This window comes from Melanostigma gelatinosum, assembly GCF_949748355.1.
Source record: "Melanostigma gelatinosum genome assembly, chromosome: 19".
Taxonomy (NCBI): Eukaryota; Metazoa; Chordata; class Actinopteri; order Perciformes; family Zoarcidae; genus Melanostigma; species Melanostigma gelatinosum.
The window spans coordinates 17,862,529-17,887,791 of NC_136652.1; the positions used below are offsets into that span (position 1 = coordinate 17,862,529).

A 25,263-nucleotide genomic window follows, 5' to 3' on the forward strand; every position below is an offset into this window, starting at 1 on the left:
ATGTTACAGCTTGTGCCTGAAATAAAGTGCAAGACGACCAAGATGATGACGTCAGTGCTCTACAGTTAAATCTACGTGGTTGTGTGAAGTCACACTGATATAATCGGTCTGTTATCACGTATGTAGCAGATTTGACATTTTAATATGAGTCTTCTTGGTTCTCTTTAGAAACTGCTCTCACGTGTTTCACTGTTGATGAAGTGATGCACGCCTCCAGGCAGCCGGTGTTGATTTTGTCATGAAACTGACTGATGAAGGTCAAGCTGTTCTGTTGTGCTTCCTCCTCAGAAGGTTACAATTCAATTTAAGGACTTGTGAGGCCAAAAGGGTCGATGGCTTCAGGGACAGATGGAGGAGACCTTAATTCAATCAGCCCTGTGTTATTTGTGTGATTAAATCCACCAGTGTGGGTGTGTTTCCTTTCACCCTCCTAACATGTGGATCTTGTGTCAATAGCGTTAGACTGATACCTGGCGGTTTGTTGTCACGCCACAGAGGAGATGTGCCGCGTGTTTCTTTTCTTTCTTTTCTTCTCATGGCCGGTCTGGATGCTCAGACTCATAGGTCGACGGGAGTCAGATGCTTCATGCCTCATTCTGTTGAGAATGTGGGGATCATGTAACTGCAGCCAAACGGTTTGATCTCTGTAATGTAATTGTGGGAAATTATATCAAAACCCCGTCATTCGGTTTGCAACTGTAGCGGATGCCGCTCATAAAATAAACATTTAAATGTGTTCAGGGTTCAAATACACGTCTGATATTCTGTTTTCCTCTGTGTGTTTGTGTGTGTGCGCTCGCTCCATTGGCCGGCTGTGCTTCTCTGCTGGATCCATGCTGCTCTACTAATGGTGAGTCCACTGAAACACACGCTACCTGCTGCACAATGTGATTCTTTCAGCTTTCAATCAAATTTTCTGTTGCCAGCTTTTGTCTCAAAAGATTTTAATGAGTAAGTATTATTGGTGTTTCACTCACTCTGTTCGTGTTAGTCTATAGATGATGTTCCTATGCAGTTGTTTACTCCACCGCTTTTACATGTCAAATCTCCACACTGCTTTATATAAGCCAATTACTTGAGCTAATCTGGGTGGGGGTGTTACAGTATGTAAGAGGCGTGTGTGTGTGTGTGTGTGTGTGTGTGCGCAGTGGCAGAAGCCATGCTGTATGTTGTGCAATGGCAAGTGTGTCCTTTGCGTGTGAGTAAGGATGAGTTCAGAAGAGAAAGAATAAGTGTGGAAGAAGTAATTAACATAGTCAGGTAATGTGCCCATCGTCAAGTGTGCATTTAAAGAGATCAGTGCTCCAAACTTAAAATGTCTCCGTACTGTGTGACTTACAGAACACCTAACGGTTTCCAAAGGTAGCTACATCAAGGGGTCACGGCTGACAAACCGACCGTAAATATTCATGTCACTGCACTGCAGTGTTTCTCAAATGCTGGCTTGGCACCACGTTGGGATTAAACTGTTTGTGTTGCATATTAATCGCCAATGTGTCTCGCGTGACCGGTGTGAGAGGAATTGTAAGTTCTGAACTGGTTGAGAAAATATCGTTAGCAAAGTCAAAGCAGACAAAAACGAACAAACAAAGAAAAAAAACAGATGAGCTTAATCAACCTCTATTAATACTGAATGCAAGTAAAATATGAATGAAAAAAATAAATATATATTTGAAAAGTAGCCTGCAAACAGGAGACCAAACAGACACCTGGGAATTCTGTTAAACCATCATTTTGGATTTATTCTGGCAAGAAATAAATTAAAGGACACTGATTTTAAAAACTAAATGATAATAAAAAAATGTAACCTGCTCTTCAGATCACCAATTTCCTGTTAAAATTCCAGACTAAACGTGAGTAAACAAAATAAAACAGTAAACCACATCCTCACCACATTGCAGTGATGCCATACGTCCTCTAGGGGGAGCTACCTCGCCAACATAGCACTGCCACATCTGCCTCCAACGTGTATGGACAGCGCGGGCGACCAATCACATCTCAGGATATAATACAGTGTCCCCTCTGAGCCAATGAGCGAGCGCTAAAAGATGTTTTTAACTGTATGGGGGGCGGGTCTTAAGGATGATGGTCACGTCTGCTTTTGAGCCCTGGCCAGATTTCCCGTGTGTGGACTGTAGTGGGAGATTTTTTTGGAGGTTGAGATAGTGGGGCGTACGTTATTTTTTGGAGGAGAACGGAGTGAGAGGCCACGTTTGGAAAAGTTCCCCAAACGCGCATCGTTGAAAATCACAAACAGGTAACGTTTGATTTTTTTTACCACGTTTTAAATCACGTGTTTATATATTAGCGACTGCTTCAATGCCTTTCGGGATATTTAGCGTTTTCTAATGTGTATTTTGTTGCAGTAACGTTACATATGTCGGTGCTCAACCTGCACGAACAACCACGGTGATTTTTCGGAAATGGTCACGTTTACCAATGAAATCCGTTATCTGGAGTTGCAGTCATACCTTGAATGCAGCGTTATTGTAGCGTTATTGTAGCGTTACCGCTCTTCATGGCGGTTACCATCACCTAAACTACTCCCACGTCTGTGTTTCATGTGGTTTGCATCACAGCTTCAATGGAGACGCGTAGCTGGAGTTAAACCAGCGTGAACATGTTTTAAAAGGTCGGTTTTTCCGAGTTGCTGGTTGCATTTCCTGGTGTAAGTTCTAATCACGCAAACGTAATCGTTGCGTTTAAAGACTTATTCAAACGTCCGTCATTTTCATTTTAAGCAGTTTTTTGGATCGTTGTTGATGTGTGTGTGTGTGTCCCGTCCCCATGCAGCAACACTGGAACACGCTCGTTTTTTCACTGATATCAAAGGGTTTTGGTTTCATGCACAGGGTTCATTCTGGAAATTGGTTCACAAAGATGTCTGGGAAATGCAGTCCTGTTTGTTTGAGACGTGTGGTTACTGCATTGGGATTGGTCCCAGTTGTGACTGTGGCAGCCGAGATATTCAGAGCATGAAGGGTTGACCGTTTTTGTATTTTTGGAATAGCATTATCAAATAGCAATTCGTCTGAAATGTATCTTATTGATTATTGAAAGCTTGGGGACACAATACCAAGAGTCAAAGATGATAATGGTAAAAATAGCTTTTTTAAGAAGTTGCAGTTAGCCAATATTTGACCTGTAACTAGCAGATTACGTTAACCATACCATGCATGGCACATTTCTGCTGCCAATGATTGATTTAAATTGCTCTAAAATGTAGACTTTGTTTCAGTTTTGGTGCGTCTGCCCTCGACTGCACCACTGTTTATGTTTGAACGTGTCTTACTTTCTCACAACTATTTGTCCACCGACAACATGAGTGTGTATTTCCCAGGCAGAGTCATACTTTGTTTGACAGACGGCAAAGGTTCAACTAGTTCCCAGGCAGACAGACAGACCAACTGACACACTGGACTGAGCCGAGATTGTGCTGACGTGTAAAACCAAATCCGTGTCACTTTGCAAACGTATCTGTCACATCAACCTAATTCAATTTTGATGAATTAAATCGATGTCCGCATGGTGCCACAGTCAGCCTTCTCGTCTGTTGTCCTCTGAGGGAAAGAAAGAAAGGAAGGTAGGTGATAGGGAAATGGAGGACGTCCGGGTAGGCGCAATGTCATGGACTTTATTGGTGTATGTGGGACTCCAGAGATAGGAAGTACATATTTTCATGGTTTTATTGTATGCCATTGTAACAATTTAGATTTTTGGTTTCCGCGAATAATGAGCACAACGAAATCACCAAGTCAGTGCCATGTTCATTCTCAGACTCTCGGGATGCGCAGAACAGTGGCGGCTCTGTGGAACCCACTAATGAGAGGCCTTAATTGGTTGTTCTGGTGGGAGAATCTGCTCATTAAATGTAGCTGGAACTGACTCTCCGTTCGCCAGAATGAGTGCACGATTTCCTCCTCTCAATATCCCCGTTGTCGTACCATGCCAACCCATACGTTCCCAGCCATTTGAGGATCTGTGTGTTTTTATAAAATTATGTTTTTTGGATGTTTTTTGTGTTTCTTCCCAATTCCCGAGCGCTAGAGATTGATCAAATCTTGAACAACAAAGAAGTCCATGTAGCAGTAGTGATACTTTACAGCTGAAAACTGTATTGATAATCAAGAATGATCTCCTGGAGGGGTCTACACTAAAAGACTAGTTTGTCACTGTCTTAAGGAGACAGTAAAACGGACTCGGGCTTCTGTTATTTTCATATTCTATAACTTCTTTGCAGTTTTTTTATGTGTTTTCACTGCTGCGTTAGTTAAAGGAAAACGCAACGAATGCTTGTGTGCAGTGCCGCATTTGTACTTTTCTCTCTCACCTTGTAAAGGGTTTGAGAGACGCGACAAAAAATAAATACCGGTAAATAGAGGTGGAGTGACAAAATGAGAAAAGAAAAGAATACTGATGGACGCAGAGAGGAAGTGAGTAAGAGTCGGACACAAGAGGAGAAAGGAAGACTGAGTGAGGGCGACGGGGAGAGAGAGATATTGCTTAACCATTCGGAAAGGCTATGGGAACATCCGTGAGTGAGTGAGTGAGTGAGTGAGCGAGCGAGCATGTTTCTTCCTGAATATGTCCAGTTGGTTACAGTGTTCATCCTGTCTTTTTTTTTGTCTTCTAGCATATCAAAGTGTTTTTATACCAAATCAAAGCCTTCATCTCCCCCGCGATAGCAGCGGGTCAGTCCCGGCCATTGCTAAAGGTGGACATATTGTACAGTGCAGCAGTCGGCCGTGACCGGCGGCTATTAGCCTCCAGCTCTCAAGAGCTGCTCGGCCAGCGGGCGCCACAGGACTCTCATTCACGCAGGGAAGATCAGAGGGGCACGCATGAATGGAAACTGCAATGCAATGTTCAGCTTATTACAGCCACGGAGACAGTGAGGGGAGGAGGGAGAGGGTGAGGTGGGGAGAGTGAAGGGGGGAGGGGATAGAGATGTAGAGGACGTGTGTGATGGAGGGGACAGAAAGGGAGTGGGAGGTTCCTCTGGATAAGAGGGGTCAGCTAAATGCCCAAAAATGTAAATGTCAAGTACTGTTGACGTTAACTTAATTGCATTGTGGAGATTAGCATCGTAATATGTTTTTTTTGTTCAACAAGAGGGTCTTTTAGAGCAGATTTAGAAAACACTTGTGTTGAAAGGCAACATTTGACATCAGCGGGGGATAAAGAGAGGGCAGACTGCAAGTGTCCAGCTCTGAAAGAGGCGATAGAATAAAAAAACAGAGAGAGAGAGCATGGGCCCGTGGCTTTGGCAGGGGGCCAAGCCTAGTTAAAAACAGATTTATCAGCATCGGAGGGTCACATTCTCCCAGAGAGAGGCTGAGCGTGGCAGGTCGGGGCGCAGCCTTCATCTTTTAAAAAAGCCACATCTTAGGGAGCAACAGAGGTTCACATCAGCAGAATAAAGGATAATATTGTCCTATAAATACTCGTATCTGATCTCAGTGTGGTGATAAAGGTTGGTAAATACCGAGGTGAGATGGTCAGTTTTTCATCAAAACCTACCGTGACTGAAGGATTCATTCAGCTGCTTTGTGTGTTCGCTATTCATTCGTTCGTTTCGGGTCGCAGTGAAAGTCAGCAACGTGGGGAGCAGCGAGGAGGTGGGACAGCAGGCCAGAGCGATGAGGAGGAAGGGATGAGGAGAGGGGAAGGGAGAGGAGGCAAGAGGGGTTGAGAGGGACCAGCGAAGTGAACCTCGTTAGTAGCCTTTGAGAAGCTCTGAAGTCTGTGAAACATCTTGGAAAGAGTGTAAAGAAGAAGCCAGTGAAATGTGTGTCAATAGTCAGTGTTTCCCACAGGTCTAAACTATGAGTACCTGTGAAGTTGGAGGAGATCGTTGAACTGACGTGGAGTGGGTGGGGTCTTGTTTCAAACGTTCAGCGAGGGCGAGAATCAAAATCACCATTCTACGGGTGTTTTGCACTCTTGTCACTTCCTGTTTTTATGTTGACAGCAATGAGAGCGACACAGATGCTATGTGCGGCGAAAAATGAGAATTGACGATAAAGGGGGAGCTAAACCGGTTTGAAGTTTTGGCCACACTTCCCGTTTCCTGGTTAGGGGTCAGAGGTCACTGGTCTGCGTTTAGCTGATACGAAGGGCCGCTTAAAATAATCTGTCTGGTCATGTCGTTGACCTATTGAGAAGAGCCGGGTCGCTGCAATATAGTTCACATCAGTGTGTGTGTGTGTGTGTGTGTGTGTGTGTGTGTGTGTGTGTGTGTGTGTGTGTGTGTGTGTGTGAGACGCGTCCTCGCGGTAATAGAGAAAACAGAGTGATGTTCTGAAAATGAGGACATCTTATGGCGTCCACAAGGGGAATGTCTTCTTTTAGATTCAGGGGTTAAGGTTAATCGTTTAGTTAAATGTGTGTGTGTGTGTGTCTGTCTGTGCCAGCGGAGGAAGATGTTATTCCCCTCGTGTGCATCGACTCTCCTCACCAGGCCGCTGTCTTAATGAGCCTCCAACGCCCCATGAAGTCATTTGTTTTGCCACGGCACCTGTTGTCGCCAGCCTCTATGGGATGTGGGTTGCCATAGCAACACCACACCCAATGCGAGAGAGAGAGAGAGACACACAACGTAGGGCAGTGCTCTATCGCCACAAGTTAACTCGCTCTCTCTTTCTCTCGCCTCCCATCTAATGCCTGCTTTCCTCCTCTTTTCTTTCCCCCCCCCCCCCCCCCCCCCCCACACACACACACAGCAAACTGTATCTCATCTCATGTGCACTCGTGTGACCCACCCATACTTTAGCTCTTTGTCTCTCTCTCTCACACAGACCTACTCACACACACACACTCACACACACAGACACACACACACACACACACAGACAGGGGCACTTGCGCCTGACTGCTTTAATCGCTGAATAGGGGAGTTTAGCAGCTAACAATAGTAGTTATGAGCTAACCCATTCTTCTCACACACATGCACACACATGGAAAGAGAGAGAGAGACTAGTAACACTAGAAGGGTTCATCAAATATATATTCCTTTTTATGATAGTAAGTCGTTTTTGCTCTTTTTTAATGCATTTTCACCATCCTACATTTCCCACAATTCTTGTTTCTTACCAATAATGCAAAATGAGATTGGTTGACCATTTTCTCTGCTTTAAGTAAAATGGTAATATTAGTTGTAGCCTGAAGAGCTGATTTGAGCATGCTGGTGTTGAAGATAAAACTCAAATGGTTTTGCTGCCGTATAGTTTTGCAGCTGACAACAGCAGTTATGAGCTGACGGTAATAGCACGGTAATAAAAGTAATGACATGGTATCGGTCATTTAAGCATCCCTCATGAGCTGACCAGTCATTTAAGATGAGCTCAAACTGAGAGGCAGCAAAGAGGCGTGTGTCCCTTTAAAGCGTTGATATCAGGTGTAGCTGGGAGAGGAAGATGAAGGGATGAATGTGTAGACAGACAGGCAGACGGAGGAAGATGAAGGGATGAATGTGTAGACAGACAGGCAGGCGGAGGAAGATGAAGGGATGAATGGACAGACAGACAGACAGACATACACAGGGATTATCCTTTGTGTAATCCTCAGTGTGGGGGTCAGAGTGCAGTGTAAAAGGACGAGGCGTGTTCAAAATGTTCACACCAGTGTGTGTGTGTGTGTGTGTGAGTAAACGTGCGCATCTGTTTGTCGTGTGATTGACAGCACGATCCAGAGCTGGCGTGTTTTATAAGTGATTCTCTGATTATGAGCTTGTGTGTGTGTGTGTGTGTGTGTGTGTGTGTCATTGCGTGACAGATGGCCAGATCGTAGAAGAGAACAGCACAGATTAGGATTCTGCACTCTGTGTGTACGCGTGTCGGTTATTTCAAAACCAAACCGGGCTCAGTCACCGTTGGCTGTCGTTCCGCGGTGGAATAGTCAGAAGAGCTGTTGGCTCGTTGCGTCGCCGTTTGGGACGTCCCAGCGCGATCGGCTGGATTGGATTTTTAAATTAATTTGTCCCACCTGAATGCCGGCCGATTTATTTATTTCCATCCTTCATTTATTGGAACTCATTGCGCTCAGTGTACACCAGCTGTCAGAAACAACCTTTGCGGCTCAATTAAAAACACTACACTTGTAATCAAGTGAACCGTGAAGCATCACAAACAAACAGCAATTAATGATATCGACCGCAAGCAATGCAGTTTTCAGGATAAAGTCATTGTTTTGCATCTATTTCTGTAAAGTTTTACAGGAAGTACTTCCACTGTTGGTGAACAAGTGTGATTGAAGTTTGATAGAGTTTGCAGTTTTGGGGGTCTTTAATGTAGGCAGTGTGTGTGTGTATGACATGTGGTTGAAAGTAGAGCTAATTCACTTGTTCCACACTGTACATAACCAATGTACACACACACACACTCACACGCATCCCTTTGTAAAGATTTGTGATGTTATGGTATAAAAATACCTTTTACTACGTTCACACAAGGCTGGTTGGCCTGTTTCCAGACGTCTGAATCACCGCCAACACCTCACATTTTATCAAGCGGTGTCGAGGGTTGTGTTGAATGAATGGCTTCCTCATTTGGAAAAACATCATCCGGTCCCAATCTAAACAAGTAGGATGTTTTTCCTTGATTAAGGATCGAGTAAGATGGTTGGTTAATGGCTACTAGAATATCACTAATAGGTTGTAAGCCAAGGACCCTTTTCGAGTGGGTGTGGAGCATCATGGGTGAGAGGAGGGAGGGAAGGACTTCCTGCAGGTCCAGCACGTAATATCTGCTGTAAATCGGATGTGGTCTGAAATGGGTTTATGCACGCTCTAATCTCTATTGTCACTTCCACGCTCGTCCACTAATCTGTATTTTTTGCTGTGGTAATCTCTTGTCTCCATGGGGATTTATTGTTGCAGCCCATGCATGCTGAGCGTTGTCTTCTCTGCTTTATCAGATGGTAACAGAACACCAATAAAGCCCCCCCCCCCCCCCCCCCCCCCCCCACGGAATTGTATCCCTCGCGCACAGACCAGGTCAGGAAGTCGTCGTTGCTTTGCCGGCAACCCATAAAACTCAGACAGACGGCAATAAAGTTGTAAGCAAGAGAGTGTTTGTATCTGTGCAGTACGCTGTTTATGACAGTTTGAGGGGTTAACACAGTCTCGTACGGGGACTCTGGTCCGTAGAAGTGAATATAAAAGTCAGCACAGGGATTATTTAGTAATAATAAATGGGCGGAAAAGTCTGTGTTCAATTTGTATTTCTTCTGTAATGTTTTCTTTCCTTAAAAGAATGTAATTGCAGAATATCAAGACTGTGAGGTAATGGCTCGGTAGATCGTCCATGCTAGTGTCCATTAGTAATATGGCACAGTAGGTGTGGTCTTTCGCTCTCTCTCTCCTTTCTCCTTCATCCACCCATCTTTCACCTCTTCTCTTCCTCCAGCACTCTCCCTTTTGCCTCAGCTCTGCTCCTGTCTTTCACACACTCTTCTTCACCACCTCCTCCCTCCTCCTCCTCCTCCCTCTGTTTTCCTGCCCTCGTTTCTCCGAGCGATAGTCCCGAGGGAGGCAGACGCAGAGCTCCGAGGGAGGATGGAAGAGAGAAAATGGCAATGACTGTTTGTAGGGCAGGCATTTGCTAAGAGGCGGGAAGTGAAGAGAAAAGGCAGATAGAGTTAAAGAAACAGGAGGTGAGAAGAAGAGACCAAAGGAAAGGAGTTACAGGGAGAAAGAGAGAGCGACAGAAGCACCGACAGGTAAGGCCGTTAAGTTGTGTCCATCAGTTCTTTTCATAGTAACCGATGTTAAAACTGGATTTAATGTGTTGTGTAGTAATCTTCGCTGTGACCGTCATGTGCAACAGCTGTTCGTCGAATAATTGCAGCAGGTGTGAATTTGTGTCATCATCTGATTTGAGTTGAGCAGAGAATACCATCTTAAACTAAAATGAATGCTGATGAGCTGCTTTCAAGAGCCAACGAGCCAGCCAATATGTAAGAGTATAGTTAGTGATCAGATGAGGAAAGAAGTTGAGATATGCAAAGGGAAGGAAACGGATGGAGAGAAAGATAAGTGTTGTTGAAGCAGAAGAAAAGCAAACACAGAAACGCCTCCTCTGAAGCCACTGGTTGAACCAGCTGTGTGTTGTGTTTCTCTTGAATCTGCAGGCTTTGTTTAGCACATTCATATGAAATACTGTCACACAAGAATACTGTTCTGTTACGACTGCCAGCCCCATAACACGGACCTACATTAGATGTCACGCTGGCGATGTTACTGCCATTCAGTGTGCGGATGTGTATGTATGAAGAGAGGCTGTAATAATGTGTCTGGTATTGTTTATAAGGACTGTGGGAAGAAGAGAGGCAGAGGAGGGGTTTTAGGGGGACATAATGTGAGCGGACAAGTGGAGGAGGATTTAAAAGGGAGGCCCGGAAGAAAGGGATCGAGAGAGGAGAGAGATGAGTGCAGAGATTTAGTGGTCGGAAAAAGAGCCACCCGGGTTAGAGAGTAGAGAGAAAGAGATGGAGAGGGTGAGTTAGAAAGCTGTGAGAGAGGTAGAACAAGGTTCCCGGTGTGTAGAGAGAGAGAGAGAGAGAGAGACGGTTTAAAGCGGGCCTAAGAGGCCGTGACGAAACATCTCGCAAAAAGCTGCACTCTGATGCCAACTCCCACTGACACACACATAGATACACTGCTAGTCGACTGAGTGTCTCAGAGGAGTGGGCACTGCAATAAGTAGGTGGTTACAGGCCTGTTTTGATTCAGGGTCGGAAGAATGCATCACAGAAAGATGCTCACGTTGATTAAAAATGGATTTGGATTCCCGACACAGATGGCAGCCCGCTCACTTCCAAACATTTCCCAAATTCTCTGTTTAAGAGTGTCACCGTGCCTGCTTTACACACAGCTACACTTTGGCCAGGTGGTTCGACGTGGATTCAATTCACCAGAGTCATTAAGGTTTATCCTCTTTGAACCATGAATGTTGTACAGAAAAAGCCCTGCTGGTGGTACACGATGGAAATTAAGAGGATCACCAAAGTCATTAAAATTCATCCTTAGGGGATGTTTATAAATAACTGGCAAAATTCGTGGTAATCCAGCCAATAGAAAGATATTTCCATCCCTACAGCCACACCGGCAACAGTAAACGCATCCCTGACCTGAATACAAATGAACATCTTTGATTGGAACCAATGGGCTTGTGAGTGCTGTTTGTTGTGCAATGTCCCCGGGATTCCCTCCTGCTAAAATGTAAGTCGAATGTATTTGTTCTCCTTATCTGCACAAACACACACAGCATTCCATTTCCTCTCTGACATTCACCTACATGCACACCTCTCTCCATCCATCGCCCCTCCTCCTCCTCTCCTCTCCTCATTAGCCGATCATGCGTAAGGAGACCTGTTCTATTTTTACTCCCGCCCCCTCCCTACACCCCACTGCTGCAGTGTGTGCGTGTGCGCGTGTGTGTGCGCGTGCGTGTGCGTGTGCGGGTGGACCACAGCTGCGGGGTAAAAGCAATGACTCCGATAATAAGAATTTCCCCTCTTTCTGTGTGTGTGAGTGACTCCATGTAACCAGCTGTTGGCCCAGATGAAACTCGTTGTGTGACATGATGACATGCTAAACTCTTGTGTTTTTGTTGTGTACTTTGTGTAAAAGAGACTTGGACGACGCCAACCCGAGAGCTAATGTTTCAATCAGCCGTGAGCTCATTTGCGAACAGCTGCGAGCCAAATGGCCAGAATTAGATAGCTTATATAACACTAAATATACATAATATTTGTGTTTATATTCCCGACATGGCTTGACTAAAGGACCAAATTACTTTGTATTTCCAGAGATGTTTTCTTTGTCTAACATTGGTCGTTCTCAAAGAACATAACATGGGACCATGCGGCTCATTTATTAAAGATACTCCAGACTAAAACTCAAGTTGCGTGCCATGAAAGATTGATATCTGTGCACAATTCAGTGGGGCAGTCACATTTTTCTCCAGCTCTCGGTGGTACACCAGCAGCCCAAAGAAAATGCTGTCATTATCAATGTATGAAAACTGAATCTAATTTAAATTGTATGTTTTGGCGTACCCTCCAAAGGATCCAGGAGATAAACCTCTAATATCTATGTATCATATATATACATATGATAAGAATACTCGTTAATAATTGAGTCACCATGTGATCAAATCAAATCTAACGCTCTCCTCCATCGCTCGGCAGGTTGACGTGTCATCATGACAACAGAAGCGGGCTCTGAGACCGAGGTGAAGGAGAAAGCCGAGGAGTCGGCCGCTCAGCCGGACCAATCGGAGAAGTCCACTGAAGAGACCCGGGAAGTAGCCAACGCTGAGGGAGAGGAGAAGGAGAAAGAGAAGGAGGGGAAAGGAATCGCTCGCTACCTGCCAACATGGCTTAAGAAGCAGAAGTCTCAGAGCCAGGTGAAGTTCTTATTATACACTATTGTTTTATGTTGTAATCATAACTGTTAGGAATGAATATTTTGGTTGGGTTATTAATGTCTGTCCTTGACCCATGAAGACCTCCCCGACCAAGGAGGTGCCCCCCACAGAGGACGCCGTTAGCAAGGAGACACAGAAAGAGGACCAGTCTGCCTCGGAAGTGAACGGCCACACAGAGGAAGTGGAAGAGAAGGAGGCGGCAAAGTCGGAGCTGGTGAAGGCAAAAGAAGCAGAATCTCACTCCACCGCCAGCGCAGACACTGAGGTATTGGTCAGACGTCAGCGTATCAGCACTCGTGCTGGAAGACAAAGTAGACATTACACAAATAAGCTTTTATATGAGTTATTTAATGATGGGGAGAGGGAGACAGGCTACAAAAGAGTGCAAAAGAATGTGTGGTACTCTTTTTGGTTTGGTAATCTCCAGATTTATGGCGTCCACTGTCTGGTGCTAACAATAGCACCTCCCCTTAAAGCAGTAGCTCACCATTTTTGGAATGAACCTTCATGCTTGATCTGTGAATTCGTGAGAGTGAGATGAGAATATTGATGTCGCTCTCATATGTCCACTAGATACGAAGCTGCAGCCAGCAGAGGGTTAGCTTAGCTTAGCATAACGACTGAAAGCTGGGTGGAACAGCTAGCCTGGCTCTGTCCAAATGTAACAAAAACCAAGTGAATTTCCCAAAATGTTTGTAATCACAGAGGTGGAACTATAACACCCAGCCAAGTATTGTTGTGGATGCACAGACTTCATTAGGTGACTTGTTTTTATGTTCATAAGAAACCCAGGGATGAGATGTTGTCTGATAAATAGTCAGATAGCTTCTTTGACGATGCTCAAACAGTTTAAAGGTTCACAAAAATATTCACAGCAGCAGACGCCGACTGTTTGAAACTGCTGCTCAGCCGAGAGCGAGAGAGAGACACACACACACACACACAGAGCCATTCTCCCACACACACATGAACAAACTGTTCCATCCAGTGATCACATTAGGACACCCAGGCCCACCCAGTGACATCAGAATTTCAGTAATCAGGCCAAAAGAAACGCCTGAAGATTCTAAGAGAAAATCTCGGACTAGATGGGGAGTTACAAAAGGAGAGTGAGCGAGAGAACTTGGTCTTCCCTCTCGCTCAGTTTGGACAGTCGGATTTCAGGAGATTAACTTCATGCCACTGAAGAAGATTGTACATGATGGCCACACTGGGGAGCACTGTGTAGCTGTGCTTTGACATCATTTGTTCTCCTTTTTTATTTATTATTTTCTTCTCCTCGCGAACTCCGTCAGCCTGCCAAGGAGGAGAAGGTGGAAGGGAGCGCTGAGAAAAGTCCAGAGGAGACGCCGGTGACAGCAGAGGGAGAAGGAGCAGAGGATCAGCAGAAGGAGCAGGAAGGGGAGGCGGAAGGTGAAAAGGAGGGAGGCGGAGAAGGAGGCCAGACTTCTATTTCCCAGTCTCCTCTTCGCCTGGTGAGGAAGACCAAGATGAAGATGATGGTGTGTCACGTGACCCTCCTGGACGGGACCGACTTCGACTGCGAGGTGGAGGTAAGACGTCGGCGAGACTCTGAGGGTGTGGAGGAGAACGCCGGTTAAACAATGCATCACGTGGGATGGGAAAATCAGCAAGCCGTCGTCTTTTAGAAAGGGGGAGGTTTCATTTAGACAGACGCATTGTCCGTCTTATGTTCTCTTGCTGGTCATGTAGGTCACACGTGAGTGTCAATGATGTAATTGCTAATAGGATCAGATGTGTGTGTGTGAGCGTATGAGCGCGGGGTATTTAACTTTCTGACTCAAAGTGCAGTTATGGCAGAAGCAACCGCTCACATTGTTTGGGGCGGGGTTAAGGGGATAAATGCAGAGCACGCTACAGGGGCTTGTCTGGTGACCAGGACACACACACACACACACACAGACACACACACACACACACAGAAAAATGGCATTCCAGAATCACTCTAAACAATATTTAATAAGTGCACAGACGGACCAAAAGAGGAGTGGAAGGAATGACTTGCAGATGGAAGAGGGGGTGGATTTACACACACACACACACACACACACACACACAGAGAAACCTGGGAGATTATGAGGGTCTCACCAGATTAGTTTCCGGCATCTGCTACTCCCTATCAGGCACGTGTCCTAGAGCCCTCTACACACACTCAAACATATTCACACAGGTCCTCACAACGTCACATGTTCTCCATGCTGCTGTGACAGACTCTGTTTATTAAAAGTCATTCTCTTGTAGCTCCCTACAACCCACAAGTGTTTACATTTGGTATTTACTTAACCAGAAATTTAGAGATAAGAATAAATAATTTGAACAGAAAGGTCTCTGCACCGTTCCTTTTTATCCGATGGTCCTTCAACATGTGTTTTTCTCATTAATACCACAGTTATGGTTCAAGCACATTCAGTGGGAAGCAGCCCAGAATAGCCGCTGTCCAGGTCCACTTGAGCTGTTTACAGTTACATGCCCAGATCCAGGGTTTCCCCATTTGGCTTTTAGGGGGTTTTCAACCGGCAACTTTACCACGCCGAAACCCTTCTCCCCTCATCTACAGTATGCCAACGCCCAACAGCGCGCCTGTGAGTGTCTACGGTGGTTTGAACAGTAGCTGCTTTGTCTCGCAACAGAAAACGCTGATAGTGCGACAAACTGCTATTGTCCTGAAGTGCACGCACGCACACACACACACACACACACATCCATATCCATCTATCCCTCCCTCCACACATGGCACAGTTAGGTCGCGAGAGGGAGAGATGCACAATGCATTCCAGAGATTACATTTTCTGTTTTGCTGTTTCTAAGAATTCCATTGGTATTGGTTTCAGCAGGATTTTAGTGTCACACGGTTTAAGTTCCGCTTCATAGAATTTCATTCGGGTTTCAGGCATGAGTCAAGTAGTGTTTGCATACATCGGGGCATAGTGGCTTTGGGGTTGGATGCATGGAGCAGCAGTGCATTTACTGCCTCGTGTTTACCAGTGAGTCGTCTCTCGAGCCCTCATATGGTCATTATATGGTTTCACTCTTCCTTATGATGACATTTATATGATTCAATTCATCTCAACTTTGTAATTAGAACATTTAAGTACTTGTTGATGTTTTACAGTCATTTCTGATGCCGGGCATGCAAGCTGTGGGTGCAAACATCAAAAATCTAAATTGCTCTGTTTGCATTTCCTGTTCCATTGTTTGTTGACGCAGAAGCTGACAGGACGTAAACTTGGACCGAAGCTGTTGCCCTAGAAAAGGCGTATAGTGCAGAGTGGTAACTCTACGTAAATAGTCCCGATGCGGTGAACCATGCTCATGTGTGACAGTACTTCTCACGGCAGTGCCTTGCTTGGAGGCACGCCGGCCCAGACACAGACACCCTGAAAGGTCACATTCTCTGGGCGTTCAGAATGCAGCTGTACTGCGAGTGTGTGAATGCGGCGCATGTCTTTTGACCAAGTGTAGGAAAATACCGCAGATGTTTCCAGCTGTCCCAGGACGAGAAGAAAAATGCACTCTTTCATCCTCGTTCCTTCCACTTTCACCACGCTCCCTGCCCTGTCTGCAACTCTGTCTGTGAGGCCACTCTGTGTGTGTGTGTGTGTGTGTGTGTGTGTGTGTGTGTGTGCACGCTCGTGCACCGCATGAACGGATGTGTGCTAAATGTCATTGTCATAGTTGAGTGTGGAGGACTTTTATGGCTAAGGCCCCCATCGGGCCTATGAAGGAATGCGTTGCCAGGACACAGATGGAGGGACGGAGAGAATAATGGGACTGATGTAATGAAACAGAGATGCATTGATAGGGAGGATTGAACCGGAACTTTACTGCCATGCCATACATATTGCTGCGATTTCTCAAGCTTGAAAATTACATTTCAACTGGAAAAAATGATTTAGTGGCTCTTAAATATTTGGTTTTCCCATCAAAATGTACAGTAATGCACAAACTCCAACCTGTGTTTCTCTCTCTCTCTCTCTCTCTGTCTCTCTGTCTCTCTGTCTGTCTGTCTGTCTGTCTCTCTGTCTCTCTGTCTCTCTGTCTGTCTCTCTGCAGAAACGTGCCAAGGGCCAGCTCCTGTTCTTTAAGGTGTGTGAGCACCTCAACCTAATGGAGAAAGACTACTTTGGACTCTCACACACAGACATCCATGAACAGAAGGTATGCATAACAATAAGTCAGTAATGTGCACATTTAGAAACGTCTGTATCGTGTCTTGTGACACTGTTTCATGCTCGAGCTTAACTTTCTTCCGGCTCTGTGTCTCACTACCTCTCGCTCGCTCTCTCCAGTGTTGGTTGGATCCCACTAAGGAAATCAAGAGACAGATACGCAGTAAGTTTTATTTTTCAAATCACGCTTTTGCTTCCTTTCGTTTCCCATCCATCCCGGTCTCCCTCTGCCTGCCATAACAACTTGTTTCACACAATACAGGGGCCCCAACGTCTCAGCCAAAAAGGCAATGAATTAAATATGAATCCTGAATTAATAGAAGCGTTCGGGTCTCCTCATATTAAAGGAAAAACAAACGGGCATCACAACAAAGTCAGACAAACACACCAGAGACATTCGAAACCAAACGACAGCAGCCTTGCCAGAGCTGGCAGCGTGGAAGAAGTTACCAAAGTATGATCCCTCTGCTTCATTATTTATCAATCTCTTTATGAGCTGTTAGCGAGGCGAGGCATCTCATCCTTTGTTGATGGACGGCTATCGAGTGTGGAGCAGCCAGGCGTAGTTAAAGCTTTGTTTCTTCTTTGAATACACGTCTGTAACAATTAGAAAGGGATCCTCCGTGTGTGACGGCGTCCATGATACGCATGTTTGACATCGTTACAGAGTGCGGTGACAAACAGGATCTTGTTGGAATTAAGATTAGGGCCGAGCGATATGGCCTAAATCTTCTATTGCGATTAAGGTCATTTCATATGTCACGATACAGCGTCTATGCAATATCCAGATGTTTTTTTATTCCCTTGTTTGAATTAAACACATGGCTAATGAAAGGTATTTTCTTATTTAACAAACTTTACTGCAAAATAATTCGATTTTCTGGTTTTATTACTAATTTAGAAAACGTAATTGTGTGTCACGATATCTAGATATATGATTGTTTCACGATATGATTCCATTGAAAGACGATAAATTATATTGACTTATCGATTAGCCCTAATATAGATTAATCAGTTTGCTCTTTCTCCACTTTGGTATTTCGATTGTTGAGTATTTAATGAGAAGTTGTGCTATTTGCGGTTGGACTGTTTTATTTAAAATGTATTGTTTGTTGGTCTCCTACGTCATTATTTTCCGAGGACTTTTGAAGAATGTGCCAATAACTCTAGTTGACTGTCATGAAAGAGTCTTTCATTCCGGAAAAGCTTCACTTGTTTTCTTTTGCTGCTTCTTTCTCGTGTCTCCTTTTTACAGTATAAGTCCAAACGGGCTTTAAGTCACAGCCAAAAAGCTTCCCAATTTTCACTTTTTAGAGACAAAAAACATACCATTTTGGCTCATAAAGTGTTATTTTTGTGTGTGTGTGTGTGTGTGGTGGAGATGCATGCTTGTGTGTGTGTGTGTGTGTGTGTTTATAGAGAGAGAGAGAGAGGCTGTGTGATGTGAGTTGGATATTCCTGCCGCTGTGTGTACAGACATAGCACCACACAAATGACACCGTTGTGCTCTAAACTACTACACCGCTCTCCGTCACTACGTACTAAAAGTTTGTCACTAAAAGTTCACAGAGCTGGTGCAGTCACCTGTAAGACGACAACTCAGACAAACATTGACTCCGAATGAGACTTATCGGTTTTGCTCTACAGACTTCCTTGATGTTGTTGTTTAGTTTTGTGGTGAAGGTTCTGTCTAGACTCCTGCCCACAATGCAGCTCACTATGAACCGAAGCCGCGTGGGTGTGCCTGCGCTTTGTGTCCGTGGTATCATCATGGCTTTGCAAAAATGGCGGAAAAGAACATCTAAATCTGATCAGAATAAAGTGAGACTATGAGCCGCAGAGAGGGAAGTTGGAAGCTGGAATGCCAATAAACATGATGGCTGTATGCAATCAAAGGCGTTGTAAAAAAAGAGCACAAAAGAATCCGACCAGCCACGCTTTAATGAGCCGCTTCTGAGATGTCGATAACGAGAGCAAGATTTCGTCAGGCTGGATTTCTCTGGAAGCCAAGCAGAGAGACCGACGGGGTCTGGATCTAGTCCAGGCACTAAACCTCTCCGGTGCGTGCGGCTGTTGTTAATGTTTAACAGCAGCCGCACAAGCAAACTAACCTTTATGGTGTTGGATGTCTCGCCGTGCTGACACTGCCAAAGCACCGTCATGGTGCATCTGCAGCCAGCAAACAGCAGCTGCCTATGCTAAGGTATAGGATCATAAGGGCAACGTTTCAAATGTATGGTCAAACGCCTACATTTGTATTCAAGACTTCAATAAAAAATAACCTTTTTAAAGGAATATGCAAAAAAAAAGTGGTGATGTCAGCCTTTACCGTATGTAAATATCCAGATGACGTGATCTCCATCTTATATTGTGTGTGTGTGTGTGTACATGCTTGTGTGTGTGTGTACATGCATGTGTGTGTGTACATGCGTGTGTTGTGGCGCCGAGCAATACAGAAAGGGCGGCGATGGAGAAGGTGGCAGGCAGGGCTCGGTGGCCTCCTGCAGGGATGAGAATAGGAAATTGGAGCCAAATGGAGATTGGTAGGAAATCCAAAAGGAAACTACATTATGACGACACGATGAAGATATTATGGTGATGTTGCGTGTCTTTGTTTTCTGATGCTGATGAAACAAAGATTACTGTTTTGTATTTGATGAAGCCAGAGTGAGGTTACGCAATACCAGATCTGCTGCTGTGCTTGTGTGTTTGTTTGTGTGTGTGCGTGCGATGTACCAGGCTTAGTACTGTCGAAAATCTGTTCTGCATTAGTTGCGCTCACTCACAGCCACTTCTCTCTTTGTCTGTCAAACACACACACACACACACACACACACACACACACACACACACACACACACACACACACACACAGATGGGTAACATGGGTAGAGGGACGGATGGAATTGCAAAATACAACCCTGATCACAAAGCTCTTCCAGTTCTCATACATACCGGTGTTCCCCTGTATTTACTGTACATGTGAAATTGAATTGTGCTGTAAATCACTCTGAACAATAATCTCTCTTTCTCCAGATAACAACGGGCAGTTTGTGTTCAACGTCAAGTTCTATCCTCCTGATCCCTCACTGCTCACTGAAGACATTACCCGGTACACACACACACACACGCACACACACACATGTTAGAGGTGTACCAATGCTTACTTAAACCTACATTAATTGTTTTTTAATGGCCATTTCACTCTGATGTCTAAGGCCTACAAAACAAAACAAAAGTAAAAAACAAAACAAGCAGACACAGGTTGGCTTTGTGCACAGTGCTCATTCATTTAAACTTGTACGTATGCATGCACACACACACACACGGGCACGCATTTAAGTTGGAGTGTATGTCTAATGGGGCGAACAACTTCTCGGAGGGTTGTAGCTGAAGGCTAATCGACGACACACTCACTAACGCGCATACACTCGCGTAGTAAAGTGCCAACTGACGTGCATTGTGGGTCTCCAGTAACTATTTGTCCTGCAACACTACAGGTGTGTACTTTATTTGCCTGTTCCTCTTTTGTTAAGTTTCAATAGAAATACTCGGATTTCATATATAAATGGAAAGTAATTTCATTAAAAAACGTTTTTTTTTAAATGTTTCATTGTGTAATATTAACACGCCGAAATGCGTTATTGTGCTGGGGCAGTGAAGAGAAGCCCTGTAACTGGATGACTGGGGCTTAAGCCTCCATGTCATCACGTCCCACCAAAGTGACTTTCAATGACATGTTTTCAGCGGTCGGCCCTCTGAGGTGTCTGAATTAGACATTTCACACAGACGCTCCATTCACAAAATGAATTCTTCAGCAAGGATTTACAGCACGGGACACATTACACCGTCGTTAACCCACACAACCACTGGACACACACACACACACACACACACGCGCGTTATGCATCTGAGTTTGGGTATGTCGTGGTGAGGAGAAGGTCATCCCAACAAGCACACTAAGAAAACTGTTCAACAAACACAGCGGCAACAAAGACGTCTAATCCGCCCCAGCTGACCCTCGGGCCTCGCAGGAGGAAATTCGTCCGTTTGGGTCGCTTTATTATTATCACGAACAATGGAGCCGGTTTCAGTTCAAAGAAGAGCTTAGAACGGGTTTCGGTTGTTGTCGTGAGTAGACTTGGTTTCAGCTAAAGCCCAACCTGTTTCCCCTTGTCTCTCTCTTGTAGGTACCTGTTGTGTCTGCAGCTCCGTGAAGACGTGGCTTCTGGACGACTGCCTTGCTCGTTTGTCACTCACGCTCTGCTGGGGTCGTACACGTTGCAGGTACGTGTGGGTGTGCACCGTACGTCTGCTGCTCACGCGCAAGTGTGCAGTTTACACACGTGGCTTTTCCCGCTCACATCGGTGTTTGTGGGCTCCTTTTGGCTTACAGGCAGAATTTGGTGACCATGAACCCGAGCAGCCTCGGCCTCTGGACAACGTCGGTCAGCTGACCTTTGCGCCCAATCAGAACAAAGAGATGGAGGAGAAGGTTCTCGAACTCCACAAGTCTCACAGGTCGGAGGGAACGGGGTCATATAGTCAAAAGTAGTCGGGAACAACGAGTGTATATTTTCCTTTAGACATGTTCACGTAGCGTAAAGGGACCATGACTGTGTCTTTTTCATATACCGTATAATTCAGACATTTTTGATTAGTGCCACTATACTGTTCCAATCTCAGGGCGTTTTTAGTAATTAGCCTTTTGTGGGTGTTTAGGGGAATGACACCAGCACAGGCTGACGTCCAGTTTCTGGAAAATGCCAAGAAACTGTCCATGTACGGGGTGGACTTGCACCATGCAAAGGTATGAATAAATCATCTTCCTCTTCCTCTCCTCTTCCTCTCCTCTCATTTGCTGTTAACATCGGGGGAATTGCACAATATCTTTGATGTGGAAAGAGTGTCTGCATGTTTGTGTCAATGCATCTGTGTGTGTGTGTGTGTGTGTGTGTGTGTGTGTGTGTGTGTGTGTGTGTGTGTGTCTGTGTCAGCTGTACAAACACTCGGGGAGGCCGTTGCCATGGGAACAGCCAGTCTCTCACTGGGATAGCAGGTCATCATAAGTATTTCTGTGTGTCTTTGTGCAAGACAGCCAGGAGACAGAGAGAGAGAGAGACAGAGAGAGAGAGAGACAGAGAGAGAGAGAGACAGAGAGAGACATTAATTCGTCGTGCAAGTCGTCATGAACCCTTTCAAATACTGTAAGACGTACTAAATTATCCCAATCACACCATTCTATGTTTACTAGAAATAACATTTGAACCCTTCTGGCAAAATAAGATTTGAACGTGTCACTGTAAGAAAGGCACAGGTGTGAATAATTAAATGAGGGATTGCTCCATCGAGCAGCTTCACTCTCAGGGTCCTGGCACTATTGTGCATGCTGACGGAGTTGATGGGTTTATCTTGGCATCAAACACTGAAGATTCCTTGTTTACTCACAGAAACCACAAAAAAAAGCAAAGTCGTACATTTTTCCACTACTGCATCCGCTCCGTCTGTGCGTCCAAGCCAAAGCGCTACAATGTATCTCGACCGGGAGCGAGAGAGATCGATGAGCCGCCGGTAGCACGTCGAGGCCATGTGACATGTTTGTCCCAGTCAAACTGTCCATTATCCACACAGTGCATCCTCCATTAGCCCTACAGACTACTCCTGTGTAAAGTCACCAGCGTAATCAACACGCCTCCCATACCATTTCCAGATGGCCTTGGACTTAAAAGCTTTGTCAGTGAGTTAGTCTGTCAGCTAACCATGTTAGAGTTGGACTGAAATAGTGTGTGTGTGTGTGGTGATTGAGTTGTTGTTGTTGACCTTAAGCTGACTACTTTAAAAATCAATTGATGTAGAGTGTGATCGGATTAAGAAAAACGAGCAGCAAATACAGCTATTTTTCCAGAGATTAATGATTTAACGTCAATATATTTATTATTTTCTTTCACTCGTTTGACTGTCGCAGGACTCTGAGGGCGTGGACATCATGCTAGGTGTGTGCGCCAACGGGCTCCTGGTTTACAAAGACAGGCTCCGAATAAACCGCTTTGCTTGGCCCAAAATCCTCAAGATTTCGTACAAGAGGAACAACTTCTACATTAAGATCAGACCAGGAGAGGTATGTACCCATGAGATTTACTCAGCCCTACGCAAGAGAATGCAGCACTTGAAGTTATTCTCTGTCGTGGTGACGTAACAGAGTACTCATAACATACTGGACGTATATGGATAACATGTCCTTAACCGTTGCTGTTTATGTGTTTCTTTGACAGACGGAGCAGTTCGAGAGCACGGTGGGATTCAAACTCCAGAACCATCGGTCTGCCAAGAGGCTGTGGAAAGTCTGTGTGGAGAATCACAGTTTCTTTAGGTAGACATGCACACTATGAAGCAAGCGAGTCCAGCGGTCGCACCTGGATTTCAGAGATTTCCAGTGTGCAGTTTAGGGGGTTCTGATGCAGCTTGTTAAGTAACGTTCAATGGAGGAATGTGTGCTTTATCGTGCTCGACAAAAGGCTCAAAGAGTTCAGAGAGAGACAGAGTGTATCTTGTGGTTGTTTAACCAGTATGGGGCCCGGGCCAATACTTACACACAAAAGATGAACCAGGTGCTCATCATTGTTGCGTTTGTATTTGCCGCCAGTGTGTGTGTGTGTGTGTGTGTGTAAGAGAAGAGAGGACTAAGCTTCAATATCCTGTTGAGGGAAGAGCTGCCTGGAAACGTTTTGTCTCTCTTGCACAGCCATCTCGATGTGACCGTTATTAAACGATATTGCCAAAGTAAAAAGGTTTTAAGATTCACGCTCCTCTCCCCCGTTTCAACATCTGTCTCCCTCCCTGTCCCTCCCTCTACCTCGGTCTCTTGTCACGTAGGTTAACGGTACCAGAACAACCCACCAAGGCCCGCTTCTTGACTCTGGGCTCCAAGTTCCGTTACAGCGGGCGAACCCAGGCCCAGACCCGCACGGCCAGCTCCCTCATAGACCGACCGGCACCCAACTTTGAACGCACCTCATCCAAACGCATCAGCCGCAGTCTGGATGGAGGTAACGCACACACTCACGCACACACACACACTTTTCTCACAAAGACACACAGAAAGATGTGCGACGGACAAAATGAGGAATGGAAGGAATGCGGGGCAGATGGAAGCGGTGTCGTGGGTGGAGGGTTTACATGTGGTCGTGTGTGTGTTTTTCTGTGTGTGTTCGGATGTGAAACGCGAGTGACCGACCAGATACAGGAAATAGCTACAGCATGTGTTTCCTGTCACATGGTGAGAGACGGAGAAAGGGGTGGAAAGAAAGCAAGAATGTCATGTGTAGTTAGGAAGAAAAAAGTCCTCCACAATAAAAGAATCTCAGCATGATACAGAACATAGAGTCGCTCTCAGGTCACTGCAGGGAGACAGATGGCTCAGCATAATAATTTAACTTGGGCTAACATCTTCTTATTTCCTGATTCTAAAGATTGTTAAATAATAGTTTTAAATAAGGCATTATCACATCAAATGCATATCGTTTCGTGTAAAACAGCACACAGCGTTTTGTTTGTGGTTTTCTGGGTTACAGGCCCCACTTCATGCAGCTGTGCACTGCTGTTTCACATGTCAGGATATTCCACTGGCTTGCAATGCCCCCTGCTGGACATATTATTCCACTGCAAGCCAACAACCTTTATTAGAGAATAGTTGGGATTATTTTAAGTATGAGGTACTTGTCCATCGGCGGTGTATTACCTGCAGTAGATGACGGTTACAGACACAGGAGCACGGCAATGCACTGCTGTGGACGGAGGCTGGAGAAAGTAAATCCAGTATCAAACTGCAGGTGCAAGAATTACGGTTTCATTGTGTGTTGACTTACAGAGAAGTTGAAAGTTATTTTTTTGTCAATTTATTTTGTCTGCGTTTCTCATTTCTTAGCACCAAGGATCAGCATAACTGAAGCTACATCTGAGAACGGCCGCGAGCCACACCTGGAGCTCCACTCTGACTCTAAGGTGTGTGTGAGTGTGAGTGTGAGTGTGAGAGTGAGTGAAGACATGCAATATGTGTGATCCGAAAAAGAAACGTAATTCATATATAGACAGCAAGTCTTTTTGTTTCTTTGCTGTTGTCAATATATTGCCGAGAGGCCATATTGTCCCACAGGAACTGTTTACGCGTTGGTGTATCAAAGAGACACATCATGCTCGTGGTTGACGTTTTTTGGCTCGTCCTAGTGTGTATACACAAGCATCACTTTTGGTTTGTAGCTTACATTTGTGTTGGAACAATGAAATGGTAACAGACGTGGAAGGAATAGCTGACTGCATTAGACCACTATGGGACCATGCATAGCTACGGGGGGTTTTGGGAGGTTTAAAGGTCTTTACACACCGGGGGCGAGACGAATAAATCACACAGAAATGGGAAACACTGGCCTGCGAATGTTGCCCAGAGCAGCGGCGTCTGGCAGTCTGTCTGAGGTGAATTGTCGCATAGCCTAACCTACTGTGAGCTGTTTTATTGAGTCTCCTTTCAGCGGAATGGGCTGAGTGAATTTGAGTTCCCTCTGGTAAACAGTTACGCAGTCTAAATGTCTATGGCTTTTATTGTGAAAGAATAGAATGGAGGCGGTGGATCTGGTGTGCGCTGCCCCCCC

The 25,263-nt window shown here is 45.2% G+C and overlaps 1 protein-coding gene across 6 annotated transcripts in view; it reads left to right on the plus strand.

Annotated features, from left to right (window-relative positions):
• Window positions 1-2,133: 2,133 nt before the first annotated feature.
• epb41l2 (erythrocyte membrane protein band 4.1 like 2) overlaps window positions 2,134-25,263 on the plus strand; it is a 39,276-nt gene continuing 16,146 nt past the window's right edge. For 4 of the 6 annotated variants that reach the window (XM_079291480.1, XM_079291485.1, XM_079291483.1 and 1 more), the window contains exons 1-14: window positions 2,134-2,257; window positions 12,190-12,407; window positions 12,508-12,693; window positions 13,724-13,981; window positions 16,503-16,607; window positions 16,739-16,781; window positions 19,655-19,730; window positions 20,809-20,905; window positions 21,015-21,139; window positions 21,341-21,428; window positions 22,584-22,736; window positions 22,891-22,988; window positions 23,492-23,664; window positions 24,543-24,619. In XM_079291480.1, coding sequence (XP_079147606.1) covers window positions 12,204-12,407; window positions 12,508-12,693; window positions 13,724-13,981; window positions 16,503-16,607; window positions 16,739-16,781; window positions 19,655-19,730; window positions 20,809-20,905; window positions 21,015-21,139; window positions 21,341-21,428; window positions 22,584-22,736; window positions 22,891-22,988; window positions 23,492-23,664; window positions 24,543-24,619 — 1,683 coding nt within the window. In that variant the 5' untranslated portion in view covers window positions 2,134-2,257; window positions 12,190-12,203. Of the gene's footprint in view, window positions 2,258-9,598; window positions 9,718-11,089; window positions 11,219-12,189; window positions 12,408-12,507; window positions 12,694-13,723; window positions 13,982-16,502; window positions 16,608-16,738; window positions 16,782-19,654; window positions 19,731-20,808; window positions 20,906-21,014; window positions 21,140-21,340; window positions 21,429-22,583; window positions 22,737-22,890; window positions 22,989-23,491; window positions 23,665-24,542; window positions 24,620-25,263 lie in introns of those variants that run through there. The other 2 variants (XM_079291481.1, XM_079291482.1) reach the window with 2 other exon arrangements.